The 27,283-nt window shown below is 40.0% G+C and overlaps 1 protein-coding gene across 5 annotated transcripts in view; it reads right to left on the bottom strand.

The window, feature by feature from the left end:
- The window catches only part of UBE3D (ubiquitin protein ligase E3D), a 107,935-nt gene that overhangs the window by 34,928 nt on the left and 45,724 nt on the right, over positions 1-27,283 (bottom strand). For 2 of the 5 annotated variants that reach the window (XM_027821344.3, XM_037894381.2), the window contains exon 9: positions 4,387-4,525. In XM_027821344.3, the coding sequence (XP_027677145.2) occupies positions 4,387-4,525 (139 nt within the window). Of the gene's footprint in view, positions 1-3,766; positions 3,888-4,383; positions 4,526-20,969; positions 22,551-27,283 lie in introns of those variants that run through there. The other 3 variants (XM_037894384.2, XM_037894380.2, XM_037894383.2) reach the window with 3 other exon arrangements.

A 27,283-nucleotide genomic window follows, 5' to 3' on the forward strand; every position in this document is an offset into this window, starting at 1 on the left:
TGTGCTGGAATTCAAAGAAAGGCAAGATACGTTAGCAAAACATAACAGATTACTTGTCACTTTAAAGCATCTCCCAGCATTAACTGCTTTGTGCTGTACGTACAAACTTACCAACATATCTGACCAGCTTTTATGCTCAGAAGTAACAGATGAACAGTTCAATAAGAAAGCAGATGACAGGTCAAATGGGTGCTAGCTATGGGCACTTCCAATTTTTCAAATAATATATGAAGAGAAGTTCAGCCAGATAGTAAAGCAAAGAACTGCCAGCTCCTGAGGGAAGAGAGGCAGAAAGATCAAGAGTATAGTGAGCTAAAGCAGTTTTCTGAACAATGTAAACGAGCCCAACAAAGGAGGGCAAAATAAGGCTCACTGCAAGCACAGGATAGGAAACTTTACTTATAACCTTCTGAGTCTTACTCCTCAGTCCTTCATAAATCCCCTTGGTACTGCTCCAGAGGAATTCACAGTTGGCCAAGTGAGCCCTAGAGCACTTGCCACAGCCACCCTTGGTAGAGAAAATGGGCCATGGGTTTGTCAGGGACAGAAATCAATGTTCTCCATTAATCCTGGTTGCTGAAGGGGCTCCTTGGAAGCAATCTACCAGCGCAAATTAGAGCAGCCCCTGTTGCTGGACTAGGTGAGCCCATGTTTGACTTTTTCCTCTTTATTCCTGCCATGCACTTGTCTTCCTATGTCAGCTACAGACAACAAAGAATTTCAGTGCCATTACACAAGAATGAAGAAGATACGACCCACAAAAACTGCCAAGAATTGATGTTCTGCTCTCACGCAAATAGGCAATGTGGAAACCTGCTGTAGTGTATATACTTGATCAGTAAATTCAGACAGCTAGTGTTATGATGCCTTCTGGTGCACTCCTGTCACATGCAACTTCAGTGATACAAACCACATTGAAACATTTTCACAGGGTCATACCAGAATGAAAAAATATTTTAAATATTATTTTGCTAAGCAGTGTTAAGCAAGCAGTAGCACACTGCTAGAAAATAGAAGACAATTTATAGTGAGCACAGATACGAAGACCACTAAACTGGCCCCAGAGATCTCTTTTGGAGCACAAGGCAGAACAGTTTATTACTGAGATTATTAGCAATTAAGCATATTTTTTGTGTGTGCCTTTTTATACCCAGATGTAATCCAATCCATACTTATGCCAATCAGATTTATACGGTCTTCAACATTGAATTGCAACACAGAGAAGATTCGATGGAAGAATCCACATCCTTTACACAAAATTTGGTCTCTGTTAGCACTGGGATATGGAAAAGATTACTCTTTGTCTATTACTTCCGAAAGCTGAATACATGAATCACTCCTATGCTACACATGAAATCAGGTGCTCACTTGTGCCTTGTCTAGGTCAACCATTAGGGATTCAGAACTACCTACTGCATATTTTTTCTAAATCTACAGCAGAAACATACATGTATGTTTTGTGAAGAAAAATACTCTGCTGAATAAAACATTGGCTTTCTATTTGGGATGGCTAGATCGGTTGAAACACCAATTGCTGAGGCAAGAAGAAACTTTCCAGGTTCTTTTTGGCCCAATTCCAAAAAGATTAACTCTATCTACTTTTTAAAAAAATCTGTCAAAATACTTTTGTAGACCGCTGACAATTATACATTAAAGGTGCACTGCCAAGGAAAACAAATATTGGTTTTGCCCTTTACTTCTTCTTAATGACATTTAAAGTATGACTGTCTTGTTTAACAAAATAACCCAGTTTTCTCCACACTGTGTTTAAGACTCAACATCCTTTTCCCCCTCATTCGGGTCATAGGGGAGTTCACCTGGTGTGATATCACTATTCAGGACTCCTGCATACCTTGTCAGTTTTTTCCATGAAATGTATGGAAGAAAGGATATAATATTCCTGATATCTAAGGTGCAGAAGGTGAACAACAACAAGCAAAATCAGAAAAAACTTTCTGAAAAATGAATCTGAGGCAGATTTTAAAGAAGCAGCTGATACAGGAAGGCAAGCAAAGAGCATAGACAAAGGGTATCTTTAGCATGAAAGACTATTCTTAACACTATCATTAGAACAACAGGGTGGTGACTGCATCTGCATTTTCATTAGATTTACACACAAAGTAAGGTTTCAACAATTTACTAATAGAAACCATTAGCCTTTCAGTGCTCACTCGGCAAAAGCACATGCTTCGAACTAAGCAAGTGAACAGCCTCATTGAAGTTAGCCACATCGGAATGCTTCACTGGATCAGGACATAAAATTAACATACAAGGACTCTGGGGGGAAAAAAAAGTTTCTCACGTGCACAGTCATATTTGGAAAATGAGTTTACAAATAGATCACCAACAACTAAAAGAATTCAACCGGCATCTCAGGAAAGAACCTTCTCTAACTCCAGATGCCATAGTGAACTTTGGCAATGCAAGTATAGCATATGCCAAGGCTCTGATCCTGCAAAGAGACATGCAATTGTGCCAGTGCTGAGTACCAGTGAAATCAGTGGGGCCCAAATTAACCATATCAGTGCACTGAAATCAACAGGGCTTTACAGAGGCACAAGGATTCTTCACATCAATCTTCACAGGATTACAGTGCAAATTAACACCACTAGCTATTCTTTAAGGGCCAAGTCCTGAAAACATTCGCAACGTGAGTAACTTCACTCACAAGGGTAGTCCTATTGAAGTTCATGGGTCTTGTCATATGAAAGCAGGTACTCATGTTTTTTTCAGGCGTATGCCCTAACCTTCTGTCTAAAAAAGGGGTAAGATATTTCTTGAATTTACTAATCCATCTCTCTCTGGGTTTGCTAATCATTTCTCCATTCCAATCTACATCCAGATAAAACCAAAGAAACCTCCCACTACAGAATCTCAAACACTACACACAGAAACAGTGCAAGGTGTATCCCATCAGCATACAAAAACAGACTTTCATTCAAACTGTTTCTTAATCCCAAATAAAACTGGGAAGCTTTTACCCCATATTATGGGCAGTAAACAAGTTATATGAATGTTCACTGTTTAACAGGCAACCCAGATTGTTCAACTGCATCAATCTATAAAAAAAAAAAAAAAAAATGTAATTTTGCAATATCATTCCACGAGCACATAGAAGATTCCTCAGTTTCATGATAAAAAAAAAAAAGTACAATTCAATAACAGTTCTGACCTAGGGCAAAAAAACCACCGTTCTGAAATAAACAGCAATAACTGCTGTTCACTCGAGAGTTCAAAAGACTACAGACCCCCTTTTAAAGTTCACAGAGGGTAGATGATAAGCCAACTAAAAAACTGCATGTTTAGTTATTTCACAACTCAGTGGGCCAGATCCTCAGATGGTATATATCAATGTAACGCCATTCCTGTCAATAAAGGTACACCACTTTACACCAGCTGAGGTTCTGGCCCAATATTTCTTTTATGGGCATTTCTTTTCATTTACTTATTTTGATCTTAACAACGGTAAACACAATTAGAAAGAAATCTCAATAAAACAGAAAAAATAGTTTACATAAATTACTTAAACTATAGAACACAATTTTAGGTTAACTCCTTAAATCAAACGTAGATTTAGATACATTTATTGACCTAAACCAACCAACTGTTGATTCATATAATTGATGGACTGAGTCAAGGATAGTCAAAGAATATTTTAAAGGAGGCTGAATTAATACATTTTATTATCATGAGTTAAAATGACTATATATTTCATTTGTAAACTGTACATGCTTATTCGTAAAGAAGATAAAAATTATACAAATCTCTTTCACATTTTATGTTATATTATCTTCTCTTCAATAATTACTTCATTAGAAATGTTAAACGCCCCATTTCTTTCACTGGAGAGGGTTTGGTGTTGTGGTTTGGTGTTGTTGAACAGTAATCTACAATAGGATAGATTGCGACCATTTCACTGCCATGCACACGCACTTACTTGCATGAGTGATCCCATCATTTAAGGGAGTGATCACCCAAGGAAGTAAGGGTTCACAATCTGATTCTTTGTGATTACCACAATTACTTTAATTTTCTTTTTTATAAGGGCTTTGACATATTGCTGTGTTTTAATGGAATTGTACTTTAACTGTTCTACCTATTCAAGATTCCCCTTTTTAAAAAGTCACTGGTGGCATTTATTTAAACATGCTCTTTAGCTTGGACAGTTTAAAAATCTGCTATACCTTCTCACCTTGGTCTAAATATTAAAATTCTGGGGAAAACTGCATACTAAAAAAATTAATTCTTCATTGCTGTATTTAGTATTACGACTAGCTGTGCAGCCCCAACTAATAAGCCTTTAAGTTGGAGGGTTTTATGAATCCCCAGGGGCCTGCTCTTTCCTACAGATAACACCTCTATATTGGATGAAAAACAGTTCATTACCTGGAAGGAGTTCATGCAGCGTAGTGAAGATGGCAGACAAGCATTACTCAAACTCAATATCAACAGCAATTCCAAACAGGTTTTTGATGGAAATGTTAGAGGATGAACTCCAATATCATTTTCCCATGCATCGGCAAGGCTGGAAAGTAACAAGAAATCCCGTTAATTAATTCATGTAAAGTTAATTCACATAAAATACATAGTGCACAAATGCTTCAAACAAATGCTAAAAAATACTGTATTGTTTTCTATACCCTAATAGTTCTACTTCATGTGCGTTGTCCTTTAGGTCAATGTATTTTCCTTACAAGGTGGTAAATGTGAGAGGTATTTTGCTATTATCACCAATTTTACAAAAAGATACATAATGAGACAAGACAATTTAGCACCCATCAGAACAATTCATTTTTACATTTGTAATTCTAAGTTTTAACAATATTCTGAATCAGATCTCAACTGTCACTGCCAATTTCCTATCATACAGTATTTTTGCATATACAATATTGCAAAAAGAACAGCTAGTGTATTATTAGGAATCCTTTTTATTTTTAGCCAGTAGCAAAACTGTCACTCATCACTGATGAAAAGGTAGGAGGGCTAGGACTCTCATGCCAACTGATTTTTATGATATAGCAATGGAACAAATCTACACCAACCAAAATCAACCCTAGTTTATTTTATATGGCTTTCTGGTTTGAATATAAAATGCACTGAAATTCTCAGAGCTAATCACACTCAAGCACAGAAACAGCAGCCAACATATATATATATTTTTTTAATATTTTTGCCAATTTACGCTGAGGAATAACAGATTGTTTCAGCAAAATCAACTCAGAATGCCAGCACAACCAGTTTGCTAACACATGTTAATCTAGACTTCCTTTTCTTTCATGTAAGAACTGTCAGATCAGATTAATGGTCCATTCAGTTCAATAATCTGTCTCTGACAATGGCCAGTACGATGCTTGAGAGCAAACTGCAGTTACAGATTTAAATACATATTTTTATTAGCAGGTCAGCCACTTCATTCTTGTATTTCTTCAGTTCTCCTGGAAACATATCAACCAAACCTGGTGACTGGTTGCTGTTAAATTCACTAGTTTGTCCCTCCTCTTTCAACAGCTGAATCTCTATGAGTACGTGAAAAGAGCAGGTACCATCCCACCATTCTCTGTGGCATAGACCAAGACAAACTCACTCACTCACTCACTCATTCAATCTGCAATATGCTTACCTTCCTTAATTGCTCCCTTTACCGCTGGTCCTCTAGCTGACCCACTGATTCTGTGACAGACTAACTGTTTCTTATGTACTTAAAACATTTCTTGTTCTCTTCACACTCCCTCTTAGCTTTCCTAATTTCCATTTTATGTTTCACCTTCCACAGTTTATGCTCCTTTCTACTGGCTTCTCAGGGATGATGATTTTTACTTGAGAAATACCTGTTTCGCTTGAATGGCCTCTTGAACCTTTGCATTTGACCACACTGTTTTCCTCCCCCCTTGCCTCCTTCTTCCTTTTTTGTTTGGAAGTAGGGAGGATTCCTTTGGCTCTATTACATACACTATGCTGAAATAGCTGCCATATGGCATCCAAGGATTTTAACTTTCTTGGTTTTGACTTAAGTGATTTTTTACTTTATTTTAAATCCTTTTCTAAAATATGTCAATGTGCTCATTTTTGGAGATTTTTTTTTCCACAAGGATGTTGGGGAAGGATGTATGGCCTGTATTATACAAGAGGTCAGATGGGATGATCAGAATGGTCCCTCCTGGACTTGGAATGTATGACTGTATGGATTTAATTATATAGTGGCTCAATTATAGTTACTTCTTAAACCAACTCCTTAGTACTCCTTAGGATTTCTTAGTACTAAATCAGGAATAATGTCTCCTTTTGCACGCTCTCAGACTAGCTGATTCAAGAAAGCACAGTTTACATTGTTGAGAGTTGTTTCTCTAAACCTTCCCTGATGTGACATTTGACCAGTTTATATGTGGGCAGTTACTATTGTTTTATTAGTCTGCTTCTTTATTCTTCTTCTGCTCTTTCACTCAAGGGAGTATTGAAAAATGTTTTTCTTCTTCTGTAATTGTCCTTGTGGATGAAAGAAAAGCTCCTCTTTGCTAAAAATGGAGTATTTCATTGTTTTCTAATACAGTTATTGATTTTACAGAGCCTGTTTTTATTTTGCATAGACTAGCTGTCTCAACTGTCATCTAGGAGAAAGTATTGCTTGCTTTCACGTCACCAGCTCTGGAAAAGGCCCAGTCATGTGAGGTGAGTGCCTCCTGGGAGGTACTAAGCATCTAGTGGGAGCAGCATCCCCAGGAAGCACTCCGCTCCTTGCAGGATCAGGTCGAAGATGCTAGCACAGAAAGAGTACCTCAACACTGTTCATTATTTATATTTCCCTGTTTTGACTAGTGTATGCATCTCACTGCTACTTCCTCTTCTGTCACAAAATGCCATGTAGTGCCCACCTTTAAAAAAGAGAAGGAGGAGGATCCTGGGAACTACAGGCCAGTCAGCCTCACCTCAGTCCCCGGAAAAATCATGGAGCAGCTCCTCAAGGAATCAATTCTGAAGCACTTAGAGGAGAGGAAAGTGATCCGGAACAGTCAACATGGATTCACCAAGGGCAAGTCATGCCTGACTAATCTAATTGCCTTCTGTGACGAGATAACTGGTTCTGTGGATGAAGGGAAAGCAGTGGACGTGTTGTTCCTTGACTTCAGCAAAGCTTTTGACACTGTCTCCCACAGTATCCTTGCCAGCAAGTTAAAGTATGGGCTGGATGAATGCACTATAAGGGGGTAGAAAGTTGGCTAGATTATCGGGCTCAACAGGTAGTGATCAATGGCTCCATGTCTAGTTGGCAGCCAGTATCAAGCGGAGTTCCCCAAGGGTCGGTCCTGGGGCCAGTTTTGTTCAGTATCTTCATAAATGATCTGGAGGATGGTGTGGATTGCACCCTCAGCAAGTTTGCAGACGACACTAAACTGGGAGGAGTGGTAGATACGCTGGAGGGTAGGGATAGGATACAGAGGGACCTAGACAAATTGGAGGATTGGGCCAAAAGAAATCTGATGAGGTTCAACAAGGACAAGTGCAGAGTCCTGCACTTAGGACGGAAGAATCCAATGCACCGCTACAGACTAGGGACAGAATGGCTAGGCAGCAGTTCTGCAGAAAAGGACCTAGGGGTTACAGTGGACGAGAAGCTGGATATGAGTCAACAGTGTGCCCTTGTTGCCAAGAAGGCCAATGGCATTTTGGGATGTATAAGTAGGGGCACTGCCAGCAGATTGAGGGACGTGATTGTTCCCCTCTATTCGACATTGGTGAGGCCTTATACTGTGTCCAGTTTTGGGCCCCACACTACCAGAAGGATGTGGAAAAATTAGAAAACGTCCAGCGGAGGGCAACAAAAATGATTAGGGGACTGGAACACATGACTTATGAGGAGAGGCTGAGGGAACTGGGAATGTTTAGTCTACAGAAGAGAAGAATGAGGGGGGATTTGATAGCTGCTTTCAACTACCTGAAAGGTGGTTCCAAAGAGGATGGATCTAGACTATTCTCAGTGGTAGCAGATGACAGGACAGGGAGTAATGGTCTCACGTTGCAGTGGGGGAGATTTAGGTTGGATATTAGGAGAAACTTTTTCACTAGGAGGGTGGTGAAAAACTGGAATGCGTTACCTAGGGAGGCGGTGGAATCGCCTTCCTTAGAAGTTTTTAAGGTCAGGCTTGACAAAGCCCTGGCTGGGATGATTTAATTGGGGTTCGGTCCTGCTTTGAGCAGGGGGTTGGACTAGATGGCCTCCAGAGGTCCCTTCCAACCCTGATATTCTATGATTCTATCCCAAGGTGAACCCAGATTAGAAATGGATAATAGAGGGGTATAAACACAAGTCTCTAGTTTGGACTAAATTTTATGACGGGAGAACTCACCGCTGAAAATAAACCTGGACAGTTGACATGAGTCAAGTTTAGAAACCAACCCCCAAAGCAGGTAGATATAGTAAAATGTACTCAACAAAATGGTTCTGAACTAGGAACAGCACACATCTTGAGTTAAGCAAAAAGGACATGAGTGTGCTTTGCAGCTGGACACTAAATCCTTGCTTCTATCCTTATACATTGTTATAATTCAGTCATGCCTGTCAGCTATTTCCTTATTAGGAAAATTCTTCCAGTCATAAGTTAAAACTAAAATCACTAGCTAGAAGCACCGTTTACTGTAAATATTCAAAAGGAGGTAAAAAACCCCAAACCCCTGAAATACTCCATGTACATCTTAGAAATCGATTAGAATAGTAGAAATTAAAAGTAGAATATACTGTTACTGTAGAGATCAACTAGTACACTCATTGGGAAAAAAGGCTTACATTTAAAGTAGCAAAGGCAATTTTCCAAATTACTTGAATATACTGAGGTTAGCCCAGTGTGAATTTCCAGATATCACCCAAAACAAATTATTCTACTTGACCAAAAAAGATATTAATTACTCCCCAACCCTCTTATTATAAATTCTTTGCTTCACAGACGACTAGATTCCCAATGAACGTTAGCGTGAAGGGTTTATTTATAAATTTGTTCAGATATGGTTGATTACTTATAGCAGATCTCAGTCTTCATGTTACATCTCTTTTTATGGGAAAGTAAATTTTTAAAGAGGCTTGCCACAGAGCTTAAAAAAGTGTGTGTCATTACCCAAAAGCAATACAGCATAATCTTCTTAATCAGGCCGTCCAATTTTGGGATATCTCTCTGGGCACCTATGTAGTCTAGCAACAGGGAATGGCAATGAATACTGCTTAACTGGGATAGTATTAGCATGAATTAGATAACACAGAAAGCAGCAATGCATGCCTTAGCAACACGAGCTACCACAAGTACATGAAACCTGTCCTTCACTCTCCAACAGGCTTCCCATCTACCAAATCAAATTTGAGGTCTCAGTCCTTTATCTTCAAGGCATTCAATGGTCTGGGCCCAGTACAAATGAAAGATCTCTGAAGCTCTGGGATGAGGACCATAGTTGACAACTTGGCTCCTTAAGTACAATGAAGCTGTCCATTGCAAGGGTAAAGCTCGTTTGTGCAAGAGTCAGAGCTTTTTCTGGGGCCACTCCAAATGCAGTGCAACAACTTTCACAGGATCTAGGGATGACTGCCAACAGCAAGGTGTACTTCTTTGACCTTGCCTACACTCCCACTCCCAGCATATAAGACAAAATAATTAATAAAAAATAAAATAAAATAAGAACTGCACATAACTTTATGGAGAGAACAAAATCTGTCACATGGCAAATGCTAGTCACATTGCTAAACGCACTTCCGGGTGGTGCACCAATACTATAGCGATGAGGGAGGTATAAGAGTCTGAATGGGGGCCCACAAGACGAATTCTATAAAGTATGTCTTTTTATGCTTTGATCTTTTAAAATGGAGGATACAAAATAATAAAGATTAAGAAATAAAAAATTAAATGTCACGAACAACATTTTACTCTTGTTTTCTAGTAGTTTTGTATATTGTGCCTTTCCAGAGTTTTCCCTAAGGGCTTGATCCCTGCAGCAGGGATTCAAGTAGTGATATCGTAATCATGTTACCGTACTGGGCAAAAGATACAAAGCAAGGAAAATAATGTTGCTGTTATATGTATGATAGAAAAAGATTTAAAACAATATGAGAGATTTTTTCAAAGCTGTCTCAAGGATTTGTCTGTCTTCAATGAAAATGAATGGAAGATAGTGTCTAAATCACCTAAATTGCTTTGAAAATGTCAACCAGTATTTTCTGATGTTTAACAAATTGATTCTAACTGCAAATGTGAACTTCACAAAAAATGAAAATGACTATTCAGATTTGACTAGTGGTGAAACTGTCAAAGATCTTCAACCAAAACAGCTGACCAGACCCTTTAGGTAAGCACATCCAACTTTCTATACTCCAGAGAACAACGATATCATGCCAATCATAATTATGGGTTATACCGTGTGAGCAGCTGAGAACCCTCTATTCCCAGTTTAGTCAAAATAAGACTCAGAAGAAGCTCTCCTCACCCTGATGGAGCAAGACTTAAGATATCAAAATTGTGAATTATGTATTTATTTGGTCATTCCCTGAACCCACATAAGAAGTTGTGACAAAGTTCGTCCTTTAACTTGCTGGGTCTTGCACTTATTGGCGGATTTGCTCGCCTCAGAGATTCACGGGAGCCCTCAGTTTGGCCACTTTCGTGGCTCAAATCTGCTGTTTCACTCAGATAACCTCATCTCTGGCTAGCATGGGGAAAAGGAAGGAGAATAATCCCTGCAGTCTCTGCTGATCCACCATGTGGGCCGGGGAACAGCTCAGAGACTTTCCCCTCTGGTGGAACCCACAGTCCAGGTCAACTTCTCCTGTGTCTGATCAGGAGTTGGGAGGTTTGTGGGGAACCTGGGCCCGCCCTCTACTCCGGGTTCCAGCCCAGAACAGCTGTAGACTGTAGCTGTCTAGAGTGCCTCCTGGAACAGCTGCACAACAGCTACAACTCCCTGGGCTACTTCCCCATGGCCTCCTCCCAACACCTTCTTTATTCTCACCACAGGACCTTTCTCCTGGTGTCTGATAATGCTTGTACTCCTCAGTCCTCCAGCAGTACGCCTTCTCACTCTCAGCTCCTACTGCCTCTTGCTTCCAGCTCCTCGCATGCATGCCACAAACGGAAGTGAGGTCCTTTTTAAACTCAGGTGCTCTGATTAGCCAGCCTGTCCTAACTGATTCTAGCAGTTTTTTTTTAATTGGCTCCAGGTGTCCTACTTCGCCTGCCTGCCTTAATTGGTTCCAGCAAGTTTCTGCTTGTTCTGGAACTGCCCCTGTTACCTTATCCAGGGAAAAGGGATCTACTTAATCTGGGACTAATATATCTGCCTTCTAACATACTCCTGTAGCCATCTGGCCTGACCGTGTCACAAAGTGTTAACAGACAGATGAAGTCTCGCTCCCATCAACACGTGGAAAATGTCCACACAGTCACTAGTCTTAACAAACAGTACCTGCTTAAGTTCCCTTGCACATCAATAAGAGATCAGACCCTTTTATGTTTCAAGTCCAGGAAAAATGTTATCTATGTCATTGGAAAATCTGCACTGGACTTTGTTTTGTTACATTATCTTTCTCTCAGGTATTTACATACTTTTTGGAGCATATCAATGGCAACCATCTTTTAGCCAAGGAAGAACTCATCATCCTCAGTAATAGGCCAGAAAAGTTGCTTTTGAAAAACGTGAGACAATCACTTCTTTTCCCAGCTTTCCGCTGTCACAACTCAAGTTCACTGTGCTGCCTTGGAAATCATAGCCTATGCTACTCTAAGGAGTGGTAGACCATGACTGAGAAATGAACTAAGTTTTACATAAAGCACTTCTGAATGTGAGCACCAGGGCACAGGGATAGTTTGACTTCTTTGGCTCTAATCTTACCACATAAATTGTATATTTAGACCCCGGTGCAAAAAAACCACATAAATGAGACTATGCATGTGCTTAAAGTTAAGCAAGTTCTTAAGTGCTTTGCTGAATCGGGGCCTTACTGAGAAATCTGATGAGAAGAGGTAACAAATGCTCAGTCCTGACTCTGACACTTCATTAGTATTGAGTTATCCTTTCCACCATCCATAGCACTTTTAAAGGGTAGGTGACTTTACTGAACTAAAGGACAAGCTTGTTAAGTAAAATGTCTTTGTTGACTTCATTTTTAAAGCAGTTTAATTGAAAAACAATTATGGTATGCTAGATGATGTGAAAACACATTCAATATGCTAGGAGGCTACATTATTCACACTTTTAAGTATGATTATTCTTGAAATGATCTGAAGATGGCATAAAATTAATGCTGATTTGTTAGTCACTAAACTCTTGCCAACGTTTAAACGATATGGAAGACTAATAAATGCAATTCTTCCATAAAGAACCTGTAAACTAAATTCCTCTGCAAATGTTTAATTTCAAGAATGGAGACACTGGTTTTTTTGTAAACTAAACATCTGCACTCCAGTAGCAGCCCAGTTAATTCTTTTCCTTTATGGCAGGAAGGAAGTAACTTATTTTCAAGTACATGGACTTTTACTAGGATCTGAATTAGTTACAGAGTAGCCTGGACCCAAGAGGATTTTCCCTCCCATAGAAGATCATACCTGTTGAAATGTCAAAGCATAATGAAGATGTGGCAGACTTGCCTCAGAAGGATGGGGGAAGGGAAGTGGAACAGACCAATAGGGAGGAAGAAGACAAAAAAGGACCTGCACCAGGCGGGTCTGACAGGAGCTGGGCATTCTACAGAGGCAGCATTCTTGGTACTGATGCGGCAGCATGCTTCTTAGGACATGTCTACGCTTACCGGGGATCGACGCTGCAGCGATCGATCCACCGGGGGTCAATTTAGTGGGTCTAGTGAAGACCCACTAAATCGACCGCAGATTGCTCTCCCATCGACTCCAGTACTCCAACGGAATGAGAAGCAAAAGGTAAGTCGATGAGAGAGTTTCTCCCATTGACCCAGGGCGGTGTAGATACTGCAAAAGGTCGACCTAAGCTACGTCAGTTCCATGTTATTCACATAGCTGGAGTTGCATAACTCAGTTCGACTAAGTCCCATAGTGTAGGCCCTAAGTTCCTATATCTTATTTTCTCAGTTCATCACTATGGGTGCAGAATTAAGATAATTTGGGGTATCTGTGAATTTCTATACTTTCAAGTCATCTTGATCATTCTTATAAAACATTCTTCCCATTCAGTTAATGATACATATTCTCAACAATGATTAGGCATACCTTATTCTTTTGCCTGGGAATATATATTTTAATTGAGACAATTTGGGTGTCTGGAGCTTGGTTAAAAAAGGTATTGAGTGCCCTGTAAAAAAGAAGTTAGCAGGTTTAAAACATTTTATCCTATGAAATGTAAGTCCTAAATGAATTTTCAGCTTGTTGCAATTAGAAAGGACATATTATTTTATATTAAGAAAAAAGGGTTTATAATGAAAATTCAAATTTAACCTGACTAGAGTAACATCTGCTCGTTGCTATAAACTCCTTTCAGAAAGTCTGGATTTCACAGACGCAAGAAAAATCAAGTTGATAAAATGTTCTTATAACTTTTCAAATGGTCCTGTAAATATAATTATGCCATTTGCTTCAGTAATGGGTTCTATGATTTGAGTCCTGTAGCCTAAGCAGTAAAGGCTTGTGCTTTTGGGAGGGGAGGGATAGCTCAGTGGTTTGAGCATTGGCCTGCTAAACCCAGGGTTGTGAGTTCAATCCTTGAGGGGGCCGTTTAGGGATTTGGGACAAAAATTGGGGATTGGTCCTGCTTTGAGCAGGGGGTTGGACTAGATGACCTCCTGAGGTCCCTTCCAATCCTGATATTCTATGATTCTATGATTTAGAACAATTCTAAATTTTACTCATAATTTTCTAATTTCTAACATAAAGCTTCAGAAAATACATTAAATACTTCTCAGTGCTAAAAACTGCAGTAAGAAACTGTAGATTATAAAGTATTCAGTTTGTATTAAATGGCTTAATACAAGTCTCAACTACATCCATTTTCTTATATACATGCATTTTTAAATTGTTTGTTACAGTATTTTACCTAATACAGTCATCATTTAGGAGAATTCAGACTCAGAAAAGTCAAACCATTACATCTCACCTGCAAAGTATAAAGTAAATCTTGCTCACTTTACTCATGTGAGTGTCTTTACTACCCCCAATTCTGCTCTTAGTTATAATGGTGTAACTTCATTAGTTTCAAAGGAGTTGCTCCAAATTTGCAACATTATAAATGAGAATAGAATTTGGCCTGCTGACATGAAATTTTGATTACAATAGGATTACTCATATAAGTGAAGAAAACTGAAATGACAAGAGGAAATCCCAGAATCTGGGATGCATCATCAGTTCACGGACGTCAAGTCACCTTACCACACAGTAACATACTAAGACACAGTAAACAATCACATTAGGAATAGTGTTACAAATTTAGCAATCTACTTGAATTAGTACATTTTAAATATCAATTTGATCTAGCAGATAAAATTTTATAAATGTAAAAATCAATCCCAATATTATATATTGTTACAAAAACTGCTGATGTTTTTACACTGAAACGAATCTCAAAGTGGAAAGGGGAAAAAGAAAGTGTGAATTCCTGTAATGTAGGAGGCATAGGAGGCAACTGAGGAGCAAAGCACAGAAGTGTATATGCAAAACAAGAAGGAGTTCTGAACAACAAAGCTGAACACATCCTTGTATATAACTATTTTCTTTCTTTCCTTTTTTCAATTGTCATTCATGATTTATTTCCATGAACCTAATTCTTAATTCCCAGCATCATTTTTGCCTAGGTAGATACAAAAATAGAACTTGCACTTTCTTTTAATTCAGAAGCTCTGGTACTCAGAGCCTACAAGAGCAAGAAAGTGCAAAAGCTCAGCTCCTACTGGGCACTGGCTGAAGGTTGTTGCGTCTGCTCATAAATATCGATGGTATGCAAAGTTATTGGCATAGTTCCAGAGTACAATGTAATTTGCAGAATTCCCAGCAGTGAACCAATGTGCCTCCCATTAAAAGGGGAGCCAAATTACTCTCATAAATGTTGTGTGGACAGTGATTTACAATGTGCCGTCTTTCAATTGAACGTGTCTGTTCTGTGAAGAAGAGGCAAGGCTGCTATGCTTTTAAGTCACAACGTGTTGAACTTCTTGTTGAAACAATTCCAGTAGTTCTGACTGGAGCCGATTCAAACATGGACTACAATAGCTGCATCACTGCCAAGGAGGAATGGGATAGTCAGTGATAGAAGGTGGCACTTCGGATTATTGTTGCGCTTTTGAGTATCTAGGATTAACAAGTGTTCTAGCATTACCCAAAGCTGCATTTTTCTTGCCAGCAGTAGGGTATATATATCCACAGCTCAAAAGGAAATGGTGGCATTTTCCAGTTCCTTGAAATGTTTTCCTCTTCCATCTAGTACCACCTCATTCTTTCCTGGATACATCTTAACCTACGTGAGAACGGCTGGCTTGTTATTTCCTTAACGTATGGTAATAACTGTAGACTGTGCTGTCTGGAATGGATGAAAAGACAAAGGAGCATGTCACTGACACACTGCTAACGTCACAACCTGTATCAGAGAATGAAAGAAACAAAGGGCGGGAAGGGGCCTCAAGAAGTCATAAAGTCCAGCCCCCTCTGCAGAGACAGGACCAAGAAAACCTAGACCAGAGGTTCTCAACCTGCAGCCCAATCAACACACAACTGCTACCCATTTGACATCCTCAGGGCCATACAGGTAGTGTATTTATAATGTGTGGATGCAGCCCATGTAACACCGAGAGAGCTGCACATGCAGCCCACAATGGTAAATAGGCTGAGAATCACTGACCTAGACCACTCCTGACAGGTGTTTGTCCAACATGTTTTTAAAAACCTTCAAAAAAAAAAAAAGGAGATTCCACAATCTCCCTTGGAAGCCTATTCCAAAACTTAATTTCCCTTTTAGTTAGAAAGCTTTCCTAATTTCCTTTGCTGCAGATTAAGCCCATTACTTCCTGTCCTACCTTCAGTGGCCATGGGGAACAATTAATCACAGTCCTCTTAACGTATATGAAGACAGTTAACAGATCCCCCCTCAATTTTCATTTCTCAAGACTAAACAAGCCTAGGTTGGCAGCTCTTTTTTTTTTTTTTTTAAACCTTTCCTCACTGGTCAGGTTTTCTAAACCCTTTATTATTTTTGCTACTCTCCTCTGGACTCTCCAATTTGTCCACATCTTTCCTAAATTGTGGCACCCGGAACTGGACTCAGCAATCCAGCTGAGGCCTCATCAGTGCTGAGTAAAATGGGAATATTGCCTCCTGAGTCTTACATACAACACTTCTATTAATACACCCCAAAATGATATTAACCTTTTTTGCAACTGCATCTTATTGTTGACTCATTCAATTTGTGATTCACTATAACCTCCAGATCCTTTTCAGCAGTACTACCACCAAGCCAATTATTCCCCATTTTGTAGTCATGCATTTGATTTTTTGCTTCCTAACTAAAGTACTCTGCACTTTTCTTGATTGAACTTGATCTTGCTGAATTCAAACTAATAGTCCAATTTGTCAAGGTAATTTTGAATTCAAATATTACCCTGCCAAAAAAAAAAATAAATAAATAAAAAAAATTCTTGGTGTCATCCACAAATTTTATAAGCACACTCTCCATTCCATTATCCAGGTCTTTAATGAAAATATGGACCAGGACTGACCCCTGTGGGACCCCACTAGATCCGAGCTCCAAGTTTGACAGTGATCTATTGTTAAATACTGACTGAGTGTGGTCTTTCAACCAGTTGTGCACCCATTTTATAGTAATTTCATCTAAATCCATTTCCCTAGTTTCCTTAGGAGAATGTCATGTGGAACTGCATAAAAAGTCATACTAAAATCAAGATATATCATGTCTACTGCTTACTCCCATCCATTAGGCTAGTTACCTTGCCAAAGAAGGAAATTAGGTTGGTTTGACATGATTTGTAGTTGACAAAGCCATGCTGGCTATTCCTTATAACCCTATTATCCTCAAGGTGTTTACAAATTGATTGTTTAATACATTGTTCTAGTATCTTTCCAGGGACCAAAGTTAGACTGACAGGTCTATAATTCGTTGGGTCCTCTTTGTTCCCCTTTTTAAAGACAGGTACTACGTTTGCCCTTCTTCAGCCCTCTGGGACCTCACCCATCCTACGGGAGTTGTCAAAGATCATTGCTAACAGTTCTGAGATCGCTTCAGCTAGTTCTTTAAGTACCCTATGATGAATTTCATCAGGCCCTGCTGACTTGACTATATCTAACTTATCTAAATATTCTTTAACCTGTTCTTTCCCAATTCATTCTCCCTTGTTGTTAATATTAATTATGTTGAATAACTGGTCACCATTAAACTTTTTAGTGAAGATGGAAGAAAAATAGGCATTAAACACCTCAGCTTTCTTGATGTCATCAATTATTAGCTCTCCTTTGCCACTAAGCAGAAGATCTACACTTTCCTTCATCTTTCTCTTTATTTCTATAATGTATTTAAAGAACCTCTTTTTATTTCCTTTTATGTTTCTGGCTAGGTATAACTCATTTTGTGTCTTAGCCTTCCTGATTCTGTCCCTACGGAGTTGTGCTACTCTTTTGTACTCCTCTTTAGCAATTTGTCCATGTTTCCACTTTTTGTAGCATTGCTGTACGATTTTCAGGTCATTAAAGAGCTCCTGATAGAGCCTTATTGGCTTCTTTATATTCCTCCTATCTTTCCTTTGCACCAAGATAATTTGCACTTGTGCATTTAATATTGTCTCCCTGAGAAACTGCCAGCTGTCCTGAACTCCAATTTCCCTTAAATTTTCTTCCCACCAAACCTTGCCTACCATTTCTCTCAGTTTCTTAATGTCTGCTTTTTTGACGTCCATTGTCTTTGTTTTGGTGCTCTCACTTTTTCCGTCCTTCAAAATCATCATTTTATGATCATTTTCACTCAAATTGCCTTCTATTTTCAGATTCACTACCAATTCCTCCCTGTTCATCAGAATCAAGTCTAAAACGGATGTCCCCCGAGTTACTTCCTCCACTTCTGAAGCAAATAGTTGTCCCCAGTACATTCCAAGAACCTATTGGAAATTTTTTGTTTTGCTGTATGACTTTTCCAAAAGATGTCTAGGTAGTTAAAATCCTGCACTTCTCCCAGATCTTATGTTTTGGATATTTCTGTTTTGTGTTCTGATCTGCCTGCTCTTCCTGATTTGGGGGTCTGTAGTAGACCCCATCATGATATCACCACTATTTTTTACCTCTTTTATCTTTACCCAGAGACTCTAAACTGGTCTGCCTCCCACCTCCTGCTGAACCTCGGAACAAGTGTATAGTCGGGCCTCGATTTACACGGTATTTTTTGCACGGTTTCAGTTATGCAGTCATTAAATTGTGACCTTCTATTTTTGTACATAGTATGGATTCACTTTTACACCGTGCAGCACGGTCGCCAAGATGCGCAGATCAGTGGCATAGCCAGGACAGGACACTTGGGTGGGCCCCGACTTCAGGGGGGGTGGGCAATGATGCAGGTGGGTGGGCAACGATGGAGCTGGGGGAGGGGAGGCAGGAAGGATGGGGCAGGAGCAATTGGGGCCGCCTCCAGCTGGCCTTGCGGGGGACAATGGACAAATCCCCCCGGCCCCAGGCGTGCACCCGTAGAGCAATGTCGGGGTGTGGGGGCTTGTCCCGCTCCACCCAGCGCTCCAGCTGGAGAGCGGGGTCAGGAGCTTACCCCGCTCCACCTGCCCTGCGTTCCAGCCTTCCAGGACATATAGGCAAAGAAGCAGTATCTTGTGATTGTGTCAAATGCAGCTGTATAAAAATCAAAATCAGTATTTCACCTCTGTCCATCCCAACTAAGGAGTTTCCCAGTCAACGAGATTTCTGTACCATGACTTGGCCTGATACCATACAGGGAAGGATGCTAATGGAGAGCAGATACTGCTACAGTTGGTTTGCTACCTCTTCTTGATAATCTTGCCCAGGAATGATATATATGAGACTAGACAATAGTAAATTGGGTCTAACACTGAGGGATTTCTTTTTAAGAACATCTAGACTAATGTGTCTTTCAGGGAGGTTGGAAGAATATCAGAATCCCTGACAGAATGCACTCTGTTACAGCAAGGGGCTGAGGCATTCCTTGCTAGTTTTGATCAGCCAGGTGTGCCACAAGTCTCAGCTTGCACTGATGTCTTTCAGTATTTCTAACACTGCAACTCCATCTGCTAGACTGGGATATTTTTTAATTCTTCTAGTCCTTATGATTGTGGAGAAGATTTTCCAAAACGTAAATTAATATAGTGATTTCTTCCTGAGTCTGCATACAGCCATCTCTAGTGCCTCTGCTGTTGATCCGAGCTTTCCCAAGCAGCAGTAGAATCAATATATTTTTACACTGCTACTGCTTGGAAATTCTAAAAGTAGCAGTGGAGAAGCAATTATATTGCAGCCAACATTTTAAACAAGACGTTCTCAAAATTACTCCCCTTTACTCAGTGAAACTCATTGTCTTATAGAAGCATGTGCTCAGAGACAGGAGGAGGGAAAGACTGGGGAACCTCTTCTTTACTTCCTCCATTGTATGATCTCCAAGAGTAAGTCATCACCAGTCAGTATGATACAGCAATGCATAAAAAGCAGGGCTGAGCTTCGTTATACACAAGGGACTCCAACCCTCCCACCATGGGGTGGTGGAATTTTTGCAAGGAGTTGCCATATGTTTCTCCCAGCACACAGCTGCAACAGAAGTAAGTGCAGGAGCAATTGGCCAGGGGAGCAGCACCCAACGAATGGACCCAAACTGTGGGAGAGTAGACCATGCTGTTGTCAGTAAAACTGCAGTCTCTCTAGCCAACCCCTGGGAGCAGTATTTGAGTACCTCACAAATGATGGCATAGCCTAAAAAGACAAGATGTCCAAAAGAATGAAAAAAATGTACCCTGAAACAAATAGAAATGAAGAAACAACTGATGACATTATAAATCACATAGGAGTACCAGGAGTGATGTGAGGACCAGCACTACAGAAAGAGGAAAGGATTTTAGAGGATGGAGAGGAGAGGTTAACTCTGCAGTTTTTCCTTTTCTAGTTTGATTGACAAAGTCACTCAAGATGATCTCAGAGCCTTTTGTAAAACCTGTATTAACACTGCAAGGTTTACTCTGTGGAAAGTATGCATGTGCTGCTTAATGGTTAGCTGCGTAAGCCAGATCAGCCCAGTGGTGCACTTCTTCAGAAAACCTTCAAAATCATTACAATGGGCTGCCAGGTCTACTCAAGTTAAGGTTTATGGGTTTATCAACTGGAACATTCTGCAGCGTATCCTTTTCCACACCCCACTGTTAGGTGGTGCACAGCCAACCTGCATGCACATCCCGTTGTGTGGAGCAATCCATATTGATGAATACCATCCCTTTCAGCAGATGCTCATTATATTTCCCTTCAGAGCCACATACATGGAAACCTCGATGAATGGGATCTTTCACAGTGAAGATACAATGTATTACTGTATTTTACACTGTCAAGGTCCCAAATAAGGTTTCTGACATTGACTTTAGAAAATTTGCCTTTTCTTGAGTGGCTTATACCCTTAAGGCTTTCCAGCAATGATGCAGTTTTATGGATTTTTCTCCTGCTAAAAGGAGTTTGAAGTTTGAGAAAAGGTTTACTGTGGAATGTCCTATCCAACGAAATCTGGACATACTTGCAGAGGTGATGAACTCAGTTTCAAGAGATTGCAATATCAATTTCCTTGATGCTTCAGCAGTCCTGCTGGATGATTACAGACTGGAATTCACCCATTAGCGCTGAAATGTTAGCAAGAGAGACAGATCATGCAATCTTTGGTACTAAGGAATAGGAATAAGAGGTTAGAGGCAAAGCTTATTCTGAAACAGCAGATAGTGGGGGTGAAAATGGTAGATATGTACACAAAAATAAATATATAAAAAGAACTGATACGGTATAGGCATTTATTAACATCAGTCTGCTACAGAGGATAATGTTAGGAATAAATAATTCATTGAGAGAGGAGAAAATGTGAGGGTGAGGTTGTGGGGGGCGGAGGGGAAGGTTAGATTAAAAAAAAATTACATAAATAGTATTTTCCAATAGAGAGATGTCAAAAATCAATGACAGAATAAATCTACTGATTTAAAAATGTGTTTGGAACTTTTCATCCAACTGCACACTGGATTTTTATGAAGTCCCTTTTTCTTAAAAATCTGGGATTTTACTTGATTTAATTTCACCACTTTATTTTAGATCAAATTTGTTATGTCCAGGCCCTGCCTGGAAAGGGCTTCATTTCCTGACCTACATCAGCGGTTCAAAGGTGTAGCTAAGAGGATAGTGTCCCAGCAACTACATTCCTCTTTAATTCTCCATTCCCTACAGATCCAGCAAAAGAAAGCTGAGGCAGCACCCCCAGCTAAAGGAGGCCCCAGGAGAGAGGTGTGTGAAAGAAGCACTTGAGGTCACAAGCCAAGAACAGGAAGTAATGCAAAACAAAGGGGACCCTGGAGTTGTGTGGATGAAGAGAAAGAAGTAATTACATAGGAAAATACAGTCTTCTGCTAGGGCTTGAGGCAGGCTCCTTCCTACCGATTCCTGCTACTGGTGTCTCAAGCAGTATCCAGCTCCTTCTTTTGACATGGGTAGTAGTATTTTCCATCACCAATTCCTCTAACCCAGTGAAATGGCCTTAAAATTCAGGATGTGCTGTCAGTGTAATTCTTTTACAGTAGTTGTTAGTACTTACTTAGGCAAAGTATACTTAGTGGGAAAAATACCTTTTTTCCTTGATTTCTGCTACACTCCATCAAGTCCCATTCAACTCCTAAAACACACTACTTTGTCTGAGGAGAAAGTGTGCTTTGCATGGCTTCACAGAAAATTGTATGTGTTTAATAAGGGCTTAGATAAATAATCTTAAATCCCAGTGGGTCTCATTAAAGCAACGTCATAACATTTTTACACTTGCATATGAATGGGGGGGGGGGGAAATGTCTACCTAGCAGTTTGAATTCATGCTGCCTAAGGGAAGTGATTCTTGAAATTCATATGTCTAACTATTTGAAATGGATTTATAGTAGCCAATTATGATAAATCATTGCAGAAGCTGACTAGTAATAGATTATTTTCAGACAAGGTAGTCCATTTTTAATACACAAAACACAAAACCAAAGTTTAAATAATACTAAAGCTGATCATCTGTTGCTTATGCAAATTGTAAGCACGTAGTTCACCCCTTTGGGGCAGTTAAATGCTAACAGTTTTACTGTCCAGTGGATTTGTGTGTATGTTCCTCCTACCCTGTAACATTCTACATCTGTTTAGTTTGGTTCTTATCTGTACTCAACCCCTCTGTAATACCTGAGCTTCCTGATGGAGCCCTGAAGATCCTTTTACTTCTGCCTTCAGGCCCCCCGCCCCATTTTACATCCTGTGTCATCTTTACCCTCCTCCTAGCAGAAGATTTGAACAAACTCCTCATGGATTGGGATCAATCCCACATTGCAGGCAACGGACTACTTTATGCTGTAAAAACAAAACACACACATATATAAAGTATATTTTAGTAAACATCCTAAACTAGTATCACACTATTACACACACAGCTGTGATAGAGCTCCCTCTGGATTGACGCTCACCAGGATCTTCTATTTGGAGCCCACCTCACTGGGCCCCTTGTGCTTTAAACCTCCTGAGTCTGAACAGATCCCAGGCATGGCCCTGAATGGGGTCTCTAAACATACTCTCAAAGGGCAGATCCTCGGTCTTGCACCTCCTTCTGAGAGTTGCAACCACACAATCCAATTCCCTTGCCCCTGGGACCACTGCTGACCCCTCAGGCTCTCCCATAGCTTAAATATACCCTCTCGCAGACCTCCAGCCATGTGGGCTTTCTGGGTTTACCGTTTACCTCATCGGGGCACATGATAGTGAAGTAAAACACACACACAAACGGACCTTCCACAGGATTCTAAAACAAATTACTCTTTATTTAGATAGCATGAGAAATGCACAGATGTAGACAAAAACACCTGTATGCATTTCCCTGCCTCGGGTACCTCACCACTCTGGAGAATTCTTTGGGCTTGGGAATAGTCTTCTGAGGAATCCAGGTTCCCCTTTCTGCACATGGCTTCTCCCCTGAATCATGGAGTCTCTCTCTCTCTCCCCCAGGTCAGCTAGCTTCCATCTTCCTCGGCTGGTTGCAGAATTAAACAGCACCCCACTGCTACAAAAGCATGCCTCTTTCCTGACCAACCTTCCTGTGTGTCTGAGAGTCCTTTGCATTTATATGTCCCATCAACTAAACCTGGTTTCTTTGTTCTGCTGCTGGGGATTTTCCACTCTGCACTTCTCCCTCCCTACAAAGAAGATGGAGGAACTAGTCTCCTAGCTTCAGCCAATCCATTGCCTCAAGATGTTTCCACCTGAAGAGGCAACCATTAAGGTTTAACATCCCACCTCTAGTCCTGGTCTGCAAACCTGAAAGCAAGTGGTGGAATCCACATACACTGAGGCATTCCATAATGCAGCAATTTCCTATCAACCACCAGAATTCATTAGATATACACAACTCCCCCAAATCATCACACACACTATTTTCATAAGTGTACTTAAGAGAGAGAGTCTATAAAGGTCATTTGGCCATCTTTACGGATACCACTGAAAGATATTGCTCAATGCATAAAAGAGGAAAGAAAGTGTCCTTGTGAAGCTTGCTGAAATCAGAAATGCAAAGTGCATGCACTCGTTGATTTTTTAAATCTTCATATCCATATCTCAAGGTTTTGATTACAGCCCCCCCCCCAAAGTACTAAAAAGACACAGAAGCGTCCTCTTTACTTCTGTAAAATGAATCTATTCTTAAATTATAAAATCTGTGACATTCCCCTCTGGTGTTATCCGGACTGGTGATCTGCTAGGTCACTCCAATCCTTGACTCTGGGAGCCAGCCTTACCCTGCTCTGCTATGAGAACTCCCATTCCTGGGTTGTTCATGCACAACCTCTGGCATGTAAGCTGCTCCTTGGATTGTGCAACTGAATGACACTAGCAAATACCTCCGGTCCCAGACAGCAACCTAGAAACCTCCGTCTTGTAGTGTCCAGTTATGCCCGCTGGATGCTGCAAGCTTATATGAGTTCATCAATTTAACGAAGAAATCGATGTGTACCAGGCTTGTTATCCCAAGAGGAGCCTCTGACATGCTTCAAACCAAATGCACTGCTTCAGGTAGAATAAAACAAATACATTTATTAACTATAAAGATAGATTTTAAGTGATTATAAGTCAAAGCATAAAAAGTCAGATTTGGTCAAATGAAATAAAATCTAAACTGATCTTAACACTTTCAGTGCCCTTACAATCTTAGATGCTTCTCACCACAGGCTGGCTGCTTGCCTTTCAACCAGGCTCTCCCCTTTGATCAGGGCTTCAGTCACTTGGTGTGGTGTCTGTAGATATAGGTGGGAGAGAGAGAGCAGGGCAAACATGTCTCTCTTTTATCATGTCCTTTCTTCCCCCTTGGCTTTGCCCGCCCCCCCCCCCCCCGCCCCTTTCAGAATCAGGTGAGCATTACCTCATTGCAGTTCCAAACTGACCAAATGAAGGGGGGGGGGGGGGGAGTGACTCACTCGAGAGCTAACAGATTCTTTTGTTGCTGCCTAGGCCAGCATCTTTTGTTCCTGTGAGGCTGGGCTGGGTTTGTCCCATACCTGCCCTGATGAGGTGTGAACTACCCCTCTGCTCTTGGAGAGTTTTTGCCAGGGCTTATTTTAAGTCACAAGGACACGTTTTCTGCCTCATAACTACATACATGAAATTATAACCGATAACATCACTATAGCAACCATGCTCAGTGCATCACGAGCCTTCCGAAGACTCCCAACATGACAACCTTTGCATTGGATACCACACAATCATTTTATAAAAATGAACATGGGGGTGTAGGGTGTTCCCCCGATGCACAGAATGTCACAGTATCTTAACATGGAAATTTCAGTTTTCTTTTAAGTACTGGTATAAATTCAATAAGACAAAATAAATTTCTGTTTAAAACAAACAAAATGAAACAAAAGACAAGGTGCAGACTCAGGACACATCCCTGCATACTAATTTTTGACCGGCCTACTACTCTATGCAGGAGCCTTAATTCATACGTCTCAGGTGAAAGGCTAGGAATTAGAACTCATGAGTTCTTGGCTCTCAACCAAAGCTGAATTCTGTAGCTTCCTGAAACCTGCCCTGCTCCCCCAACTTCTTTCCCTGCAGCCCCCGAGTTTTCCCTGAACACCTCTCATCAATCCGCTTTCTGAAGGAAATCTGATTAGATGAGAGTCCAGTGACCCACCACTATACAGGATTCTCCACTCCTCTCCCTTTTGGTTATTGTACTGAAACTATTTGACTGAAATAGCCTCTCAAGTAGCAGCTCCACATCAACTTTATAGCCTGGGAGGATTGATTCCTTCCTTACTCCAGGATTCTCCCCCAAACCCAGACATCCACCATTACTGTGCCAAGTGCCTAAGGTGGGTACTGGGTCTCTGGATTTTGGCCTAAACTATAAATGAAGCTTGAGTAAATCACTTGTTCTCAAACAGAATAGGCCCTTTTGAATAGAAAATGCCAGCAAAATCCCAAGCCCTGATTTTCTTCTCTAAGACGTTCTTCAAATGTTTAGTTCCAAGGCCTACTTTGTATCCTGGATTAATGTGACTTTCCAAATAAACAAACAAACATCATACATCAGCAGCATTCCCGCACAAAATGTAGTGAACGAATGGAATCATTCCCTAAACAACTTCTGAAATTAGCTGTGATCAGACTGAAGTCGTACAGCATCTGCCATTCTTCCAATTCCCTACTTTGCCTTATTGATACAGAAATTAAAAGCAAACTAAAATTAGTGACCTAAGTTATTTTGCTAATACAAGTAGCATTAGTTTATGCAGCCTCTGGGAGTTGAATACAATAGAAATAACAAATATTGATTAATTTAGAACTGGGCAGTATTTTGGGGTTCTGTAAATCAAGAGTTGAGCTTTGAATAGTTCAGTCAGCAGTCTGCCTAACAGATTTATAGAACATGTAATATAATTAAAGGCAAGTTTTATTTTATACTCTACACTCGTTAAATGATTCAGCTATCAAACTCTGTTACCTAGATATTGCTATTTGGATGATATTATTGGAGTTATGTATTTACAGTTGCCATATGTGAAACACAGTCCATACATCTAGCTGCAAACACCCACAAACTGCAAACTTATGAGTATACTACAAGCTACTATCTCTTGGCTCACAACTATATAAATTACAATTATAAAAGTACCCTTGACATAATAACATCATTGTCACATTTAAACCACTTGGGCTCTCAAAAAGCAGTTTTGTTAATAATGTGGAATAAATATCGATATACAGATGTCACATGGGCAGATTGCTGGAAGATCAGCAAACAAAAATTCCTCCAAAATAGTCACTAAGGAAACTGACTAGCATAGCCAGTATCAATTTAGGGTTTAGGATCCAAAGTCCATTTTTCACTCTGAGTTTTTAGTATGATTGTAGACTTAACTACTGATGTTGCAGGTGCTTTAGACAACAGATTTTTAATTAACTTCCTAGCAGTGACCAATGGTTATGTAGTTTTTTCTTCACTATATTTTCCATCCTACTTTACACTTCTCCTATCCCAAATTCTGACGCTAATGAAAAAAAAGCCATAGTACTAAACTTAGTAACATAAGAGGCGATCAAACTGTGCTTACTTAAATTAAGATGTTTCATTTAGAATATAATAATCTCTAAACTATAGGTATTAGTAAGGAAGAACGATAAGGGATATTATAAAGAAGAATGAATTGCATTTTTGTTCTGCCATACATAATGAGATAAAATCTTGCTTTGATAGGAAATCTTGATAGCACATCTTTTTTCTAGAAAGATTAGCATACAATAAATGATTCAGCAAGGTAGCAGTCACAATATTATTTTTAGAATAATAATTAAAATGTATATTGTCTTTTATATTTTCAAAGCCCAGGCCAAACAGTTAGTCACAGTATCTAGTGAGATGAGTAATAATGTACTGTATGAACATCACCTATTATACAGATTTGGATATAGGCATACAGAAGGTAAAATTTTCAAGAACACCTAAGTGACTTAGGAATCTAAGTCCTGTTTTCAAAAGTGACCTAGAAACTTAGGAGTCTAAGTCCCATTGACTTTCAATGAGTTTAAATGCTTAAGTC

Source organism: Chelonia mydas, chromosome 3 (genome assembly GCF_015237465.2).
Source record: "Chelonia mydas isolate rCheMyd1 chromosome 3, rCheMyd1.pri.v2, whole genome shotgun sequence".
Lineage (NCBI taxonomy): Eukaryota > Metazoa > Chordata > Testudines > Cheloniidae > Chelonia > Chelonia mydas.